A 19,067-nucleotide genomic window follows, 5' to 3' on the forward strand; every position below is an offset into this window, starting at 1 on the left:
TTCTCATTAAAAATAACTGTCACTTCTTTCTATACTTACAGACCTAGCCCTGAATTCCTTGGGTACTCAAAACCACTAATAGCTTCATGAGATGTTTTGCTTCACAGAAGCACCATTGCCTGAAGCTTGAACGTATAGTTAGGATACTTCAGATTTTTCTTTATCTCTCGGTTTACATTTCTCCTCTTTTTCTCCCGTTTTCCTCTATATATTTTTTTTCCCGTATTTTACATGCATATGCAGCAGGAGATGAATTTCCTCATCTTTTGCATAAATGAAAACTAATGCCTATAACATTTGTTTTGGAGAAATATACATTAAATTCCGGTTATCTGCAGGGACACAGGACACAGATTTCAGTAAGCTAATGAGGTACTGGAAGCTGAGTTTGCCAGCTATGATTATCTAGGAGGAAAAAGGGAATCAGCTTAGAAATGTCTGACAGGCTTGTTTAATAAGGAGAGAATACTCAGTGAACCTGCTACAATAGATATAGGAACTTTAAAAAACTCTGAATACTAAAGTACTAAAGCTTACTTTAAAGAAAGATAAAAAACAAAACACTTCTCCCACACTCTCGTCTCTATACTTCTAATCAGGAAGGAGCCAGTGGTTGGTACCGCAAATAGAGGCAGCAAAGCTTTTATACTTATCAGGCATTCAGCAAAACACAACCCTCCCCAGCAGCACTGGTCATTACGCTCAGGCACACCCGCCGAGCCATTTCACGGACAAAAAACAGCCATCAGTATTTCAGAGTCAGTCCCTATGAGACTCAAAATAGAATCAACTTGCATTTTTGCAATTCCGCCACAAAAATTGATGTGATTTCACTTCATTTACATTTTCAATATTCCCAATATTGAATTAAGAATTAATATTGAATTTCTGCCCCTTTCCACAAGGAACAATATTGATTTTGCAAGACAAATAGACAGGTTGGGGTCAAGGGGAAGTTCCGCATATTAGCTGTGTAATGGTAACTTCTCCTTGGAGGGAGGTCTGGGGAGCAGGTAAGTGTGGAAAGAGGACAGAAGTCCAATAAAAAAAAAGGAAAATAACAAAGAGAAGAAAAAAATAAGGGAAAAGAAAGGAGGCACACAGATTTTAATTACATTGCACTCAATCACAGAAGGGAAAAAAAGGAATACAAGAAAAAAATCTCAAAATTCAACATTCTGAATGACTATTTTGACAACAAAATGAGAAAGTGACTTTTTAAAATAATTTTTTATTATGGTCCTATTTTGAAACAACCCACTTCAGCAAAACTGTTTGAAAGGGAAAATGTCATCCACCTTTATCGTGATCATAATAGATGCCCCAGCTGGACCCCCTTAAAGACAACACTACGCTTCCCATAGACTTCAAGGCACTTGGAATAAAGAGCAAAGTGCTTGCAGGATCTACCATGATGGTCCTCTGTTGTTCCTCTCAGAAATGTTCAAAGCACACCAAAGACCTTTGTGCTATGAAATCAGACATGCAAAACCCCACATCACACGTGTTGCAGAAAAATTGCTTTTTGCTGTTGCTTCCCACTGAAATGGAGGAGGTTGCTGTATTGGGTATCAGGCTGTGGCTGATGCCTCCTCTTCAACTGAGTCCTACAGTACTCAAAATTATGGTTCTCGAGTCAGCCATGAAGCCAGCCCAGGGTAGCTGCAAGGAGCTGGCTGGTGGCTCTCTTCCCAGTGTTAATTTTCTGTATGTATAATCACAGAATCACAGAATGGTAGGGAGTGGAAGGGACCTCTGGAGCTCATCTAGTCCAACCCCCTGCCAGAGCAGGGTCACCTAGAGCAGGTTGCACTGGAACGCGTCCAGGCGGTGTTTGAATGTCTCCAGAGAAGGAGACTCTACCACCTCTCTGGGCAGCCTGTGCCAGGGCTCTGCCACCCTCAGGGTAAAGAAGTTCCTCCTCATGTTTAGGTGGAACTTCCTATGCTCAAGTTTGCACCCATTACCTCTTGTCCTGTCCCCAGACACCACTGAAAAGAGCCCGGCCCCATCCTCCTGACACCCACCCTTTAAGTGTTTTTAAGTGTTGATAAGATCCCCCCTCAGTCGTCTTTTTTCCAGACTGAAAAGACCCTAGTTTTTTCCGCCTCAGCAATGGAGGTATCTGGTAGGAACCCGGGAAGAGAGGTTCCCCCCACCATTAACTGCTTTTTAGGTATCACCCACACAATAAGGAATGCGACTGAAATCCCTCTGCAGAAGACGAAGCATTTACTCAATACCTGCAACATTTCCTATCATTATCCAGACTGTGGATTTCAGCGGATTGACTATGGATTGGGTGATGTGTGCGTGGGAGGCTGCACAAAGCACTGTGCAAATTAGCATCACAGCCTCATCACGTCCAGTAATAAATAAAGGTAATAATTATTTTTAGTATTAATAGCAGTAATTACTACTCACCTTTGTCGCCAAGGACTTGAGCTTCCCCAGCAGTGATTGCTTATTTGAATATACTATTTCTTCTTCATTATCTTCTCCTTCCATTATAGCACAGCTGTCAGCAGCTGGCAGCTCGCACTCTTTTGAGTTCGCTGTCATCACTAATTTGGAATATTTATACTCCAGCCTGAAAATATAAAGCCAGACAGGCATAGATTTTTTTTATAAATGTCCCATATTCAAGGTATTTGTAATTTAGATTATCTGCAGTCCTTCCACATAGTTACCTCTGAGATATTTACTGGAAATTAGATATTTTTCAATCATTAAAAACATGTTACCAGAACAGTATTAACAATACACCAAGCTCCTGCTCTCCAGATTAGACCTCTATCCTTATAAAAGAGCCATGTTTTCCCAAAAGACCACAAGTAGGGCAGGAGATTCCCTGCATGAAGAAGTGTGACCTGCGTGCTGGTTGGGGCAACAGCAGGTCTGACTTCAGTCCGTTATCAGAATCTGCATCACACCCTTGTCCAAAGAGGCTATGGGGGAGGGATGTGTAACAGTGTGTGGCAGGAGGCAGCAAGAGGTGGGGACCGTGATACTGGAGTCTGCATTTGGTGAAGACGGATGTGCTATGGGGCGATGAAATCCCACAGAGGTGGAATCACGTTTTGAAAGTTTATGGCATGAGATTTGGGAAGCAGAGGACAATGAGGATAGGGAACAGCCAGTATGTTTAGTCTGAGAAGAGATCTTTTGGGTGTGCACCAGACATGGACCTGCCAAAAGAGACCTAAGCGATATATGGTCAAGAACCTTATTTTAACCCAACTGAAAGGAACTAATCAGACTGAAGAGATATACTTTTGGTATTCAGACCTTTAGAAAGCTGTGTTACTCAGGACCTAAGGTCAACTTCAAACTCTTTGGCATTAAAAAGTCAGTTCCTGTTGGGAAATTGTTCCATAACAAATTACTGTGGATTTTCTATGCTTTCCTCACTAGCATTTTTGATAGCCACTGTTGACAGAAGAAACCTCGGCTTGGTGGATTAACAGACTAATCCAAGATGGTATTTCTCATCAACATTGTCATAACATCAGATCCATGAAATGTCTTTCTGTTCACTACATCAAGGTTTTAGCTTACTTTTATACGGAACACAATTTTACTTACTTCTGGTTCTTCTTCCAAAAATAGCAGGTCAAAGCTACGAGCAGAACGGCTGTGAAAGCACCAACACCAGCTCCAACTTTTAGCCAAAAATCCACTGTTTCACAAGCGCTGGTCCTTTTTTCTGGCAAGGGAACCCCTTTAATGCAATGCTTTGGCTCATTCCATACATATAAGGTTTCCTTTCAAATGGGAAACAAAAAAGACCAAAAAGTGAGCTGTTTATAGGAAAAGAGAGAACTATTTAGAGTTGAAGAAAACAAGTTGTTTTGAGGTAGAACGGCTAGAAAAGGTTCTTTTCAATGAAAGCAAACCAAAACATGTAATTTCAAGTTTTCGGACTCTAGGTGGAGTCATATTATCTACTCAGTTGGCCCCTTGATTGTGCCTGCAGGTTCAGACATGGTAAAAGGCTTTCCTCTTCCATGTTGCTCTTCACCAGGCACAACATGGTGAATGTGTTGTGCTTGCATTGGAGCTGTTGATCAACAGGACAGTCACGAATCTGTGAAAGGACTTCCTAATATTTGACTAGAGAAGGCAGCAGCAAAAAAATTGCAAGCAAGGATGGATGAATTTCTGAACTGAAATTCTGAATCCTGTCCTAGCCTGTCCCCGATGTTTATGAGTGTTAAAGGATTTAAGTCCTTTGGGCGCTCCATCCTTCACAAATAACTTTCCGGCATGTATGAATGCATCCAAAGTTCATGTCCTTACCCACACATCTGGTCAGCACAAGCCAGCTCTCCTCCAGGAACCATGCTGTCATTGGCACAAATATCCCTGAGTCTCAACACAGCACCTTGCCAATGAGACTTGGACCCAGCCAGCTCAGAGCCTGGACTGAGATTTCACAACTCTACCTGCACTTGTATCTGAATTTGCACACCAAATTTCAACAGAGTCCAAGTTATACCCAAATGAACCCATCTGACTTGGAGACATGGGTCCTGTACCTGAAATCCTTTTTTGCAGGCTCCCTCGATCTCATGGTAGTCTTGCTCCGTGCAGAGAGGGCAAGCTTCTGCACTTTCCCATACAAAATAGAAAGTGCATCCATCGCAGGTGCCTGCAGGGCAAGAACTAGGAGGACAGCAAAGCTTAGTTATCAGTTATGAAGCACTCTGGGATTTGCATCCTCAATCCACATTCTGCTGCTGAAAATTGGTAATGGGAAGTACAACAAATGGGTAGACATCCCTCAAGTCAGCAGATGGTAAAAATCTAGGGGGAAGAATTTTTCCCAGTTTGTAAAATGCTTTCTCAAGTGAAAACAGATGTTAGGCTGTCAAAGGTCTACAATAACAGTTCAGTTCCTGGCAGTGAGTGCTACTCACTCACCTACAATGGAGAGGAGAGGAGAGGAGAGGAGAGGAGAGGAGAGGAGAGGAGAGGAGAGGAGAGGAGAGGAGAGGAGAGGAGAGGAGAGGAGAGGAGAGGAGAGGAGAGGAGAGGAGGGAAGGGAAGGGAAGGGAAGGGAAGGGAAGGGAAGGGAAGGGAAGGGAAGGGAAGGGAAGGGAAGGGAAGGGAAGGGAAGGGAAGGGAAGGGAAGGGAAGGGAAGGGAAGGGAAGGGAAGGGAAGGGAGCCTTGGAGACCAGCAGAACTACTCCAGCATTTCACTGACACGAGCTAGCTCAGCATGCACCTCTATTGCTGTTCTGCACTGGGTGACTGTTCCACATGAACGCTGCTATCTGGTTCCTGCTGCTGTTCTAATGATGTCTGAGTGATTTCGTCCGTATGGAATGGATTTGTCCTGTCATGGTTAATTACTAGAAGGATGTTCACCAGTTAATGAAGAGATAACAGCTTCTCTTGGTCTAAGAAAGACGAACGACCCTATTTTGTATTCAGCCTGCAGAAGAAAGTTGTACTGGCAATGGCAGGACATTCACGCAGCTTTTGTTACTGGCAATTACATCACGTCTAACAGCAGCAGTGGCCAAAAGTCCATGCAAGGAGCTAGGTCATGTAAATGTGAAATATATCCATACAGAAAAATGGATTTGAAAATTTTTTCCTATATCATCTGGAAATCTGTTATCCTGATTCAGACTGGAGATGAGAAGGCTCCGGGGAGACCTTAGAGCCCCTTCCAGTCCCTAAAAGGGCTCCAGGAAAGCTGGGGGGCACTCTTGATCAGGGAGTGGAGCGATGGGACGAGGGGGAACAGTTTTAAACTGAAAGAGAGTAGATTTAGATTAAATATTAGGAAGAAATTCTTTACTGTGAGGGTGGTGAGACACTGGAACAGGTTGCCCAGAGAAGCTGTGGCTGCCCCATCCCTGGAGGTGTTCAAGGCCAGGCTGGATGGGGCTTTGAGCAGCCTGGTCTAGTGGGAGGTGTCCCTGCCCAGGGCAGGGGGGTTGGAACTCGATGATCTTTAGGTCCCTTCTAACCCAAACCTTTCTATGATCTATGATCTATGATCTGAAGGACTGAAAAATTCACAGCCCCAAAAGCCCATTCTGGCTTACCCTGATTTGAGACAACTGACAACTGTTCTCTCTGGATTATGGAACATTTTTTCAATGTACATGGCAAAAGCATTGACAGACCTTTCTCCTCAGCCTCTTTCATCTTATATTGTAACTTCATGTGATACTAAACACCACGTCTGGAGGATCAAGGAGTTACATGCAGTATTATTTGACATGTATCAGATATCTCACTGTTTGAAAATAGCTGTCTGACTGCTGAGCTAATCAAAGGGGGCTAGGAAGGGAGAAGTCAACAAGAACTGAGATAAGGTACATTATGTCAGCTGTGTGCCATTTCTACCCATGCTCACACTTTTACAAGCAAGGTAAGGTTACTTCTCCCTCACTACAGGTGAGTTACCACAGCTCACCTCCCGTTTAATCTATAACACTAGAAGGACACCTGGAGGATTCTCACACGGCAGCTGACAGATAATGGCTTGTTGCCCAGCATAATCTGTAGTGTGTCAGGTCCCTAGGAAACTGGGGTAAGCATCTCCAAACGTGTTCAAACACCAATCACTCCTCCATCCTGTGAAGTAGATGCCTCTTTGCCTTCATTCAGGTGAGCATGGTTCACCCATCCCAAGAGGGACAGGGATCAAAGAGGATCCCACACTTCTCGCGCTGTTAGCTTTTGAGAAGAGGACTTAACTTTTGGGAAGGAGGATGAATGAGAGGGCTATCAGCACGGAATCACGGAATCACGGAATCTTCAGAGTTGGAAGGGACCTCTAGAGATCATCTAGTCCAACTCCCCTGCTAGAGCAGGGTTGCCTAAAGCACATCCCTCAGGGCTGCATCCAGGCGGGTCTTGAAAATCTCCAGAGAAGGGGACTCCACAACCTCCCTGGGCAGCCTGTTCCAGTGCTCTGTCACCCTCACTGTAAAGAAGTTTTTCCGTGTATTTGAACGGAACTTCCTATGTTCTAGCAGTTTTATAGTAACGTCCAGACAGACTAAGACAGTGAAAGGGGAGGGTTATCAGAATTGAGGAGAACTGAAGAATCACAGGGTGATGCTAAAGAGTAATAGAATTAATTCTTTTACTGTTTTCTCTGCAACTTTTGATGTGCAGGCATAAACAGGGCTTTGGAAGAAAGAAGCTTTTGGAGTCACTTGAATCAGAGTGAAGGGAACAAAAAGTCAGGTAAATTAAACACCACTGGTAGAAGGGGTCCAGGATACAAACTGGAGTGATGAGAGATGTAAATAAATATATATAGAACTTGAACTAGACAGGGTCAGGGCTAACAAAAGCATTGTGATAGCAGACTTCACAGTTCCTAGGACAGGTTGCTCTTTTTCAAAAAAAAATCACTTTGTCTGCAGCTACTGCTGTAGATCAAAGAAGAAAAACTTCCTTACAAAACCCCAACAAGGCAGTTCTTATCAGGAGACCAAAGATCAAAATAAGGAACTGAAATAGAGAAGTGGAGACAAGAAACATCAAAATATCACTACATTTTGTTTGGGCTTTAAGCTTGGAACAACCTGCCCAAGCTCTAGCCTCTCTCACCACACAGCCTAAATACAGAGCAGTTGGTCTGCTGGGAGGTGATGGACACACCATCCTTTACCGGGGAGAAATGAGTGAGACCTCCTGGGTGGCTGATGAGGGAGACAGCACTTCTCTTTGCTGTTAAGTATACAATTACTAACGAGTTTTGCGAAGATCACCTGAGGAGAAAAGGCTTCTTGGCACTTCTAGGATATGAATACTTAAATACCTGGGCACAGAAAGCTCTCCTTGGTCTGGTTTGTTGGGGTTGCATCTCATTGTCACAACAGTTGCACGGCCATTTTCACAGGAGGTCGTCACTGTTGAAGACCTAACGTCAAACAAAAAGAGAAATAGAATACATTTCCACTTCAGTAAATAAGTGTTGCTGTTTCATAGGTCTCTGTCCATTTACACAACTACAGCACTAAAGAAATACCCTTTACCACAGCATTTTTGCCTTTGTCAGCTGGAAGGAAAAAAAAAGGAGCAACAGAAGCAGGGTAGGTTTCGTCACTTAATTTAAATGTCAAAGTGTTTTGAGATGTCACTCATGGAACCGCTCTGTTTTTCTAGCTAGTTGGAATTCTCCCGAGTCAAGAAATAAACCTGCCCTACAAAACAGAATAGAACGGTTAGAAAGGAGAGTCGCAGGTGCTGTGGTTGGCGTGTTACTCTGCTGGAGAGTTTATGATGACTCCTTGCCTAGTAATCTGAGAACCACACTGTCCCAAAATAGCACAAGGCAAAAGGTATTCAAAAAATGGACTTTATTCCAACATGACAGACATAGTACACACAAAGTAGGGTCACTGTTGTGGGGTTCAATTTGCAGAATCAGACACGTAATTTAAGTATTTACATATGCATAAAGTGTTGATATCCAAAGTGCTATAGCTAGTTAAGATCTATCGCTAAAGCCAACACAATCTAGAGAGCAAATCAGTAGAACAAATACAGGTATGTGCCTTAAGATAAGCTGAATAGCCCCACAGGCTTCAGAGTCCAAGCTTAGAATATCAGCATGCGGAAATCTTAATAGAGGTGATCTTTCAGCTAATTCCTGCCCAAGCTGAGGTATTCTTTTTACGGAGGAAAGTGAAGAATAGGAAAAGCACACTAGTAACTGCGCAGGTTGGAAAAATTATTTTTAACTTTGATTGGTTCGTTTTTGTAACATCAAAGTAAATGCAAATGAATGTGAAAGAAAATATGCAGCGGGAAGTGGACATATCAAAGCCATATATGAGAAATTATGGAAAAGAACATGACACTGGAAGTGGCACCTGGATGAATCAAAGCTCTGGTACCACTCTCTACATCAAGTGTTACTTAGATTTGAGTAAACAGTGTTTGCTGATTTCAAAAGTTGCTCTTCAACATGCCAGTCAATATCAGCCAGATACTGATTAAAGTGATAAAGACTAAAGGTGGATTAAAGATCTCCCCTCACAGTTTTAGTTTCCTTTAAACAAACGAAGAAATTTGATGTACCAATAAACAGTATTTTGTACTTACTTGTAAAAGAAATGCACGTCAGGTATTTTGCTTGGAGAGGGAGGAAACATATCTGTCTCGATGCTGATATTTTCCAGCGTTGTTTCAACAGTAGCTCCTAAAATTTGAGAAGAAAAAAAAAAGGAACAGGCTAAGAATGGATTTCTGAGGGGTTCACATATAACGTTTTCTCAGTCTGAAAGGTACGGTTCTTACTTAATAGCATTTAATGACATTATACAGTTTATTCTATTCTAACTAAACTTTGCAGATTTGTATGTTCCTCATACAGTCTGATTTCCTCACACAGACGTAACAAAAAAAATAATAATAAAACAACACCAGTGTAAATAAGTTTTACTCTTTTGTATGAATTTAAAGCAACCATGGTATATTACAGAATCATAAAGTAATTTAGTTTGGGAAAGGACTGCTGAAGACATTTGACCCAATCAACTGCTCAAAGCATATGCCTTCAACGTATAACCCTAACACATCACAAACAGGTTACACCCTACGCAATCTGCACTGCTGTGGGAGAGACACCGAAAGATCCAATGACAAGACTCAGAAGGATTATGGAGTCTCAAGCAAGCCTTGATGGCACATTTTGGAATAAATGACAGGCTGGTGGGTGGAACAATACAGGTTACACAGATCTGCATGGATTTTGAAGAAGAGATGAAAAAGAGGAAGATTCAAGTAACTGACGTTCTTAGAGATTCTTCCAACCCATGAAGCAAAAAAGACAGAAAATATTGGTGCTGCCCTGGAACACTTCCGAAGAAGAGCGAGCTGTACAAATGAGGCAGGCTGCATCCTTCTAGTGAGGTGAAATATTGCTCAAACAACAAGAACAAGAGGTAGCAGCAGGCAACTGGTGAGAAGATGGGAAAGACTGTAGAAAAGAAGTTTTCCACTTGTTCTTGCAACAGTGCAGACAGCCTAGCTGAACTCTTAGGACTTTGACTGGCCTTTGACTTCACTGGCATTACATTTGGGAGGACGATTCGCACAGCTGGAAAAATCCAGGTCTGGTTATAACCCTTTTAGGTAAACGTAGTAGATAACAAAGATGACAGCTTGCACTAGACACCACTGCCTGGTGTAGGACAAGTCAGAGCCTGGGACTGTGAATGCACATGGATTGATGTGCTCAGTAACATTGCTCAGGAGGGCTTGCAGGTGAGGGATGGCTACAGAGCACCACATCAGCAGACAGACCAAAATGAGTGGTGCTGCAGCAACCATTACAGGCTGCCCAGAGAGGTGGTGGAGTCTCCGTCCCTGGAGACATTCAAAACCTGCCTGGACGTGTTCCTGTGCAACCTGCTCTGGGTGACCCTGCTCTGGCAGGGGGTTGGACTAGATGATCTCCAGAGGTCCCTTCCAACCCCGACCATTCTGTGATTCTGTGAACCATCAGGAGTATGTGCAGAAAGATGTCAGGTTATTGTGGAGGGGCCTTCATTCAGAGAACATATGCTGATGTCAGCAAGGGTGATAATTTCCTCTCATCAAAGACATTGCATCAAACACAGGATAACTTAAATTTGTATTGCAACAAAATGGACAGAATTAGTTTCTCACTAGACTGGCAGAATATAGCTCCTAGGGACCCTACTATATTCAACAGAGGCAATTAAAGAATATTCCCATCCAATATGCAGTACTGTAGAGATGGCATCTCAAAGTGCAATTCCTCAAAAATAAGAACACTAGAAGCAAAATCAAGTGTGAAAAAACATATTTCATTCTTCAGAGGATATTAATTATATGGCTAAAAAGCCACAACGACTCTCTCAAGAATGGCAGTAGCTTTGACTAAGACTTCACCTTGGATCAGAACAGCAGTAAAAGAGCAATTAAAATAAAAAAAAAACATTGTAACAAGCTTAATGGAGAAGGAATAGAGAATCAAATAAAATCCAAACTTATGAGTTACAGAAAAATGATAATGTATGCTAAAGACTTCAGGGAAAAGCCTGTGTTTGGCAGCACTAGAAAAATTATACATTTGGAGCTTTTTTAGAAATAATAGAAATAAAAGTACATCTTATGGATAGGAAAGGCAAACCTCAACCATTTTAAAATGTAACAACTGGGATAAAGAAAAGGCAGCAGAAGAGCTTGATGTCTTTTCTCTGTATTAGGAAAAAATAAGGACTATTGCCTCGCTTTCCAAGACAATGACTGAACACCTCATTCCTTTAGTGGCAGGAGAGGATATTGGCACCTACTTGGCATGCATGCTTATAAACTAGCAAAACCATAACTAAGAGTGACCTTTAGTAGAGCTTTTAACGATGGCAAAATGTCAAAAGACTGATGGAGAGGGGAAATGGTGAGCAACTTACAATGTGGCTAACGCGATGAGGCAAAATAACAGGAATGGGAAGCGGAAGATGGGTTTCATTTAAGGACAGATACATAATGAGTGGCAGCCAACGTGAATTTATGGAGAACAGCTCTTGTTGAACAAATCTGATTTCATTCTTTGAGCATTGATTAATTTGGTTGCTACAGAAAATTATATAAATTTATCAAGTACTTCACTAATTACCACATGAGACTCTAATTAAAAAGTTATCAGTGTAGTATCAATTAAGTGCACACTCTGGATTAAAAATTATTTAACTAACTAATTGTAAAATTATCTGGCCACGGGAAATTGTGATGAAATGTGGTATGTCTCCAGGCTTCTCTAAGCATTGATATTGGAGTCCCAAAACGCAAGATTATCATCAGGGATCTGCAAGTTAAGTGTATAATCACTGTTGGTAAAGCGTGTAGATGAGACAACAATTAAGAGGAACAGAAATGAAATACAGAGCAACTTGGTTCACTTGATAAGCTGGTCCCAATCACACTAAACATATCTTAGTACAGACAAGTGCAGCAAGGGATTAAGGGCAGTCCTAAGGAAGAGAGATTTTCCCTTGGAAAGTGTAACTCTGAAAAAAGATCCAGACTGGACATCAGACCCAAGAAGCCATCATGAAATCCCATGAGTCTGGAGAAAAAAGCACTCAGAGATTCCATCCTTGCAAGTATATACAAATACAGAAGTGATTTTTATTTTTTTATTGCCATAATAGTGAACTAAATACTGGAATACTATTCCATTCTGATGCCTATGCCTTAAGAAAATATAAGTTACAGAGGCTGCAGAAAGAGCCTCAAATATCACACAGATGCTTGAGAGAATTACATGATAGCAAGAGACTTAGAAGAACTTGGGCCTACTTAGTTTCTCAGAAGAGCAGACTGGGAAGGATGTGATGATTGCAGTATACAAAATATTTCTCCAAGGAGGAAAATGTGGGTGTGAAACGGAGAAAGAACAACAAGAAGCAAGAGCTGAAAACTGAAGTCAGGCAAATTCAAACAGGGAACAAGTCTGCTTTAAAACAAAATACAGAAACCGTGTTTGGCCAGTGGAAAAAAAATACCAATGACCGTGGCAAAGCTTTTATTTCTGCCAGTCTTAAAAGTCCAGGTTGAATGCTCTTCCAAAGACGTGCTTTTGTCAAACAAGAGTTTCTGGGATCAATGCCAGGGAGAAAGTACAAACACTCAGTGCCTGTAATGGATAGGTGAGCAGAATAAAGGACTTCATTGTCTAATCTGGCCTCAGACTCTGGGAACTTGTGAGCCGGAGCAATGAAAGACTTAACGATGTGCATGGCCCCATGCTGCCCTAAGCCTCCTCCTTCCCTGCCCAATTATGTCCCAGCACCAGCTGCTTCTTCTGAAATTGCCCGAGTGGGGACTTGGCATGGGCAGAGACACTTGGACTAATGTGACTACTACAGTCTTGCTCTGCATGAGGTGGGTAGGCAACATGAAAGAAAACCAGTGCTTTTTAATTACATTCTCCAGATTTTTGTGCGGAAATTCTATGCACCATGGGACCCACTAGAACAACCACAGGGAGGAGTGAATAATACGGGCACGGAAAACAAAGAATAAGGCCAGCCCTTGCTCTTCTCCTCCAGCCATGAGCTGGACTGAAGTAGCAGCAAAATGCAATGGCATCTGTCCAGAGATGCTTCTCAGGTCAGGAACAAAGTGGGACTGAATCTTGGGCTGCCCCTTCACTCTTCCCCCAAGGTAATGCAGCACCGCTGGGCTGAGAGGATTTATTCTGCAGCCCTAAATATATGAGAGTACATTCATGACAACAACAAGCAGAAGACAAACCATGTACCTAAGAACCTGTCGGCAAGGCTGTTGGACTGCAGAGCCAGGGCTGTTCGGAAACCCTTGCTGTCCGACGGGATGATGGTGGACTGACAGACAAAAGCTCCCACAAAATTGGAAAAATCTTCTGATTCTGCAACCATGTCCTTCAGAGTAACATCTGTGATATTGTCCGTGCAAATAGCCATCTTCTTCCCCTGTGGACAATCAGAAAAAAGTGGGGAAGCTGTTGGTTGTTGGTAAGTTAGGGAAAGAAGAGATTGCAATCTTCCTGACGGCACACTGGATGAGTTTCATTACTGCACCTTAGAAACAACTTGGTGTTTCTATCATGAGAGGGACAGATTGCAACAACAAACTGTGCCATTGTGAAAGCTCCGATTAAAGTCTTGTACAGACCCAGAAACACGGTGTCACCTCTGGTATGTGTCTTATCAGAAACCTGTGCTACGAAGCACTCTTTGTTTATCTTGACAGCACAGTGTTTACTTGCAGAGCATAATAAAATGGCTTGAAAAGGAAGACCATATTTCCCTTGCCTTTAAATTATATACTGTAGAATACCTCTTTATTTGAGATCTAAGCCAGAGAAAATATTTTCAAAGCACAAATACGTGAAATCCTTAAACAGATATACAGCCTTCACAGCTGCATTAATGTCACACTCCAAGACCAGTGCTACAATCTCAGAGCAACAGCAATGAAAGACAAATCACCAGACTCAGTCGTCCTGACAAAATGCCAAGCGCTCAGGACCTAATGATATGGTTGGTAGTACTGTAGTACCATAGTAGGAGTTTGGGAAAATGAAGACCAGATCCAGAGGGGAGTGAGCACATCTGTACCTTTGCGGATCTAGTCAGCAGCTCTAACCCAGGCGGTACTTAAACATACATTTAAGCCTAAAAGTAGGCAAAACACTGTAAAGAAATGTGACTACTCATTTGCGACAACTCATGCAAACCCTTTGGTACATGGGAAAGAGACTTCAGATCTTTACAGGGCTGAATATGAATGTAAACTACATGCATTGGCTTTCATGGTACATCACTGGCACTGCTCCGAAACTTCAATTTATGTATGGGACAAAACGCCCTGGTACAGTCCAAGCCCCAGACAGAAAAATCTTCACCCTGGGGCAGAGACTGTTTGCCCTCATGGACTAAACACATTTTTCCACCACGCTAAAAGGCCGCAATCAAAGTCAGCAGCAGGCACCTCAGCCATTGGCAGGCAGTGGGGTGACCAGGGGCTCTGCTGACAGCAACGTCTCCAGCCAAGTCATGAGGGAAACCTATGAAAGACTCTGACTCTTCACTTGAGTTCCTCGGTGGCAGCACAAAAAGGTCAGGGTTGTGACCCAAGTGACTTGAACGCACCAGAACTAAGAAAAGGTAGGGATGTGACAGGGTTTTTCTTCTGAGCATTACTTATGCCTAAAACACTGTCATCTCTGCTGTGGAAAAATCACTTGGCTGCTCAAAAGTCCTCTGGCACTGCCGAGCAAGGTCCAGAGGGAAGTGTTTTCATGGTCTCAGTGACAGCTCAGCTGTAGCGGAGTCCTCATCCTGTCACAGTGTGATCCCACAGAGCATCAACTGGGGCAGCAAATTGGTTAATCCCTCCCGACCCTCAACACCAGCTGAGCTCACCTCGTTCCCACACAGGCTGATGTTAAAGAAGTGGAAGAACTTGGTCCCTCGGGAGGTGAAGCTGGGTCCGCTCATCAGCGAGCCCACCTGGCTGAGGTTGCTAAAATCGTAATTCAGGCTCTGGTTATCCTTGACATACGACACCAGGCAGTCACTGTAGCAGGCAGAGTGGTCCTTCAGAGAGGGAGAGGCATCTATTAAAGAGCAGTTATGGACCAGCAGCAAACCATTCACCAGGGAGTTAAAGCAAGCAGGTGCAGACAGCTTTCTTTGTTAGGGATGAAGGGCAACTTTGTCCTACTCCTGTAATTCACCTTTCCCTTGGGAGATTTCCCTTTCCTCTTTCAGCCCCTTGCAATCACATATCAAGACTTTAATGTTCCCTAAGCCTGGCCTTTTTGCTGTCTGTTGCATTCGCCAAGAAAATGCAGAGTTAGAGTTCTTGCTTTGTTTTGTCATGGGTGCTTTTAGGAACCCAATGTCCCAGCTTAAAACCCTGTGGATAGACCAGAAGATGCCCTCTTTTGCGTCTTGCAAAGGAAACACAAGAAACAGCTCAAGAAACAGGGACAGGATGTAAACCCAGCTGAAAACAGGCAGAATATGAACAAATTGGAGCAGTTCTTCAGGTCCGTGTGCAGCTCCTTGCCAAAAGATGCTGCACATGATAAATGTTTATCTAGGCTTAAGGGTGACTTCATATAAGAGGAGACTGTTACAGGTTTCTAAAGGCACAGAAACATTATCCAGCTGAGGAAGTCCCTGAGTTTAAAACAGCGGCATTCTGGGAAGTTTTAGTTGGAAATAACGTATATGCTTGCCCTGTTCTTACACTTCTTGAAACGAACCTTTTTTTGAGCCGGTGTGGTCAATTTTATCTTTTTATTGCGTATTTACAAACAGAAATTAGTCTAGGAACATATTTTAGAAGAACGGGATCCTTGGTTATAATTATACTCCAGGGCTCACAAGGCACATACCTGTAGGAAAGGACTAAAAGTGGCCCTTTGAGTGCTCGTATCCCAATAAACCCTGTCTGCCCATCGCTCAGACACTTGGTTTCGGTACCTTGGTGCTCTTGCTGCCAGGCCCACAGGGGATGCAGGCCTCCCTGCCGTAGACCTGGTGGATGGACAGGAAGGTGTTGACCGGACATTCCTTGCACTGGCTGGTCTCCTTCTCGATGTAGTGTCCTGCAGGGCAGGGCACACAGGATGAGCCGGACTGCTCGGAACCCAGCGCACAGGCCCGGCAAGAAGAGGCGACTCCATCCACTGCGTTGGTCACCGTGATGGAGTAGATCTTTGCCATGTCATTGATGAACTGTCTGCTCTGGAAGGAGAGGCAAGGAAACCACCCTGGTGTCATCACGCCACTGCATTTGGACACTAACCACAGCTCTGTGCACCACTGCACCAATTCAGAGAGCAACTTAGGCATGGATATGTCTTTCAACATGGATGGTTTATCCACAGCTGCCTCCCAAGGGCCGCTATATGGTGACAGCCACTCGCCCCCTACAAGAAGCCTGTGAGCTTCAATGGAGGACAAGAGCTCTAGCAGTGAGCACCCAAGGAAAGCTGTGCTGTAAAGCCCTGTACATAAAGAAGTACTTACATCTTGGCCCTCGTTTATTCTCTGAAAGGCCCAGGTGAACGTGAAGGAAGCGTTTTTGGAGATGATGTGAGTGTAGGATTGTTTCTCTTTACTTCTTTCCCATGATTCCACCACATTAGTATTTTTTCGATTAACATCCTATAAAATGGACACAAATTCTTTTAAAAAACAAAATGTGTGGTCATACTACACTGAACACTAGTGAGCGCTAGATTAATATATATATATAGGACTTAAAATTCCACTTAAGATTTAATAAAGGACAGCAAACATATTTATTCTGTTTTCCACTACTGGCAATTTTTCAACTGAGAATGGGTGTCTATTCCAAAAGATGCTCTAGCTCCCACAACTGTTAAGTTCAAAGTCCTTTAGCAGGTTATAAACGTTTTGAGGACAGATTCAGCACAGTGGTTCTCTCAGATTTGAAATTCTCTTTATGTATAAAACACGTGGGTACCAGAGCACAAAAAGGGGAAGGCTAAAATTCAAAGAAAAATTGTAGTTTCTGCCATCTTCGGGTACTCACTTTGCCAGTTTCTCTAGTGAATCAGAACTGAGATCAATAAAATGGTGTCAAAGTTTACATGAGAAAAAACCTGTTCAATCTACATTCATGTTTCTTATTCTCTATCAGCTGTGAATGTTCCAGTGAAAGATGCTTTTCCTTTAAAATAGATTCCTTTAAACTACACCTAAAGGCAGATTCCTTTAAATTACCACCTAATTTCAACTTAATTATCTTTAAATTAAGAGAAGCTTCCTGTAAAGTACCACTAAATAACACAAAAAAAAAAAAAAATAAAAAATGGACCAGCTTCCCTTTGCAATGGCAGGGACCAGGGAGCTGTCGCAGATTCAGTTATATTCCTCAGCTGATGGACTTTCAATAAGGTAAGAAAAGTAAAAAACACAGCACTTTGCTTTATAAACGGGTGTCTGTCTGCTGCCCTACTGATTCCCCAGGTCACTGATGGGATCAAGACTAAATTTCCAAATTTTCCGTTTCCCATCCCTCTGTCCCACATCTTCTGGAGGCTAACACGACTGCGTGAGAGACACCGAGAACTTTATCAGTCAGTTTAACAGGGGCAAATTTGGCTCTTTGGTGACCAATGTTTCGTTTTAAAACAAACAGATAGTCAGGAATGGTTCACAACTCACGTGGTGGAGGAATTTTGCTAGGTCATTCATTAAATCCTTCCTGCAAGGGCACCGCAGATATTAAACTAATGTCATAATCTTAGTCATAATAACCCAAGTGCAACTAATCACGCCTATGTAGAGGTATTGAAGTGACGTGTGGAATACCAGGCTCAGTCAGTCCTCAGTCATGGAGAGAGAGGTCTCACTTACCGCCATGAAGTACAGCACACAATCTGCTGAACAGATGGTCTCAAAAATAAAAGTAATCCGTCCTAGTTCTGACCCAGTTGCTCCTGTCACCGACGTCGGAGGTCTGTTTAACAGAGAAGGAACAAAACATTTACAAGATGCTCTCCAGACAGGCAGCAGTCAATCCGTCAAATTGCTTTTCCTACAGCGGGGAAACCATCAAAGCCCTGTCATATAAAACCTGCCCCTGCAGAACTGCGGAGGCCAGGTTTGCACAGCGGCTCCGCACTGGCTATCGGGCACAGCAGGAGCAGTTTTTAAGTGTCTGACTTCTTTACGGTCCAGTTCCCTCCTTATAATCAACACCCAAATTTGACCATATTGGTAGGGAACCTTATCGCTTAAATGTGTTACATCCTTTAAGTGATTTTATATTGATTTAATTGCATCTGCCCCCCAGTGGTGGGAGACGCTTTCAGGAGTTTTGAGCAAACCAGAAGTACTCAGGGTGCTCCCTTGCAAAGTACTAAACAGTGAACAATAAATCGGGACACGCCAAGCTTTTCCACAGATATGTTTCTTGCTTCTCTTTTATTTTAATTGCTGTTTGCCCACACTGTAAAATAAAAAACAGGGTTTGCTCATTGGGTGTAAGAGGTCACAGGCCCCTTCAGCTGAGATACACCAAAGGAGGGTGAGCTTCATTTTGCCATATTAATATTTCGCACCTGGTCTGAGCTAGGAGTCTAAGCTCAGTCTTTTAATAAAGAGGCACAAGCACCTCAAGCAGTTAATTCATCCTGTCTGAGCGTCCAGGAGAGGTGGGATGTCCTGCTCTCCCGCGCTGCCTGCACCTCTCCACTGGCTCCAGGGGAAGCAGAGACTGTGCAGGTTGGCCGAAACCACAGCGCAAAGTAACGTGGGTTTCTGTAAAACACCTTCAGGGCAGGCACCAGTATCCACCCCATGGCAGGTTTAGCTGGTTACTTTGGGATAATTTGGAAACAGAGGGATAGGAATATCTTCTCTCAGTTTCCAGGACAGCCAGCTTCTCAGACTGAAGCAAACACTGCTGAAACCCAAGGTCTTACAGAATCGTCTGCTGCAATGGGCTGACTGGGGACACAGGAATAAAATCCAGGTTTCCCCTTGTCTCTCATTCATGACATTGTTGTACTTCAGAAAGGAAAACTCTGTTC

At 43.1% G+C, this 19,067-nt stretch overlaps 1 protein-coding gene across 1 annotated transcript in view; it reads right to left on the reverse strand.

Moving 5' to 3' along the window:
* The window catches only part of ELAPOR2 (endosome-lysosome associated apoptosis and autophagy regulator family member 2), a 108,015-nt gene that overhangs the window by 3,056 nt on the left and 85,892 nt on the right, over window positions 1-19,067 (reverse strand). The window contains exons 12-21 of the mRNA XM_054188344.1: window positions 17,890-17,992; window positions 16,534-16,671; window positions 15,985-16,248; window positions 14,917-15,090; window positions 13,272-13,461; window positions 9,083-9,179; window positions 7,794-7,895; window positions 4,539-4,665; window positions 3,586-3,764; window positions 2,425-2,590 (exon numbers count right to left, since the gene is read on the reverse strand). Coding sequence (XP_054044319.1) covers window positions 2,425-2,590; window positions 3,586-3,764; window positions 4,539-4,665; window positions 7,794-7,895; window positions 9,083-9,179; window positions 13,272-13,461; window positions 14,917-15,090; window positions 15,985-16,248; window positions 16,534-16,671; window positions 17,890-17,992 — 1,540 coding nt within the window. The remainder of the gene's footprint in view (window positions 1-2,424; window positions 2,591-3,585; window positions 3,765-4,538; window positions 4,666-7,793; window positions 7,896-9,082; window positions 9,180-13,271; window positions 13,462-14,916; window positions 15,091-15,984; window positions 16,249-16,533; window positions 16,672-17,889; window positions 17,993-19,067) is intronic.

The sequence above is a fragment of the Rissa tridactyla genome, chromosome 1, assembly GCF_028500815.1.
Source record: "Rissa tridactyla isolate bRisTri1 chromosome 1, bRisTri1.patW.cur.20221130, whole genome shotgun sequence".
Lineage (NCBI taxonomy): Eukaryota > Metazoa > Chordata > Aves > Charadriiformes > Laridae > Rissa > Rissa tridactyla.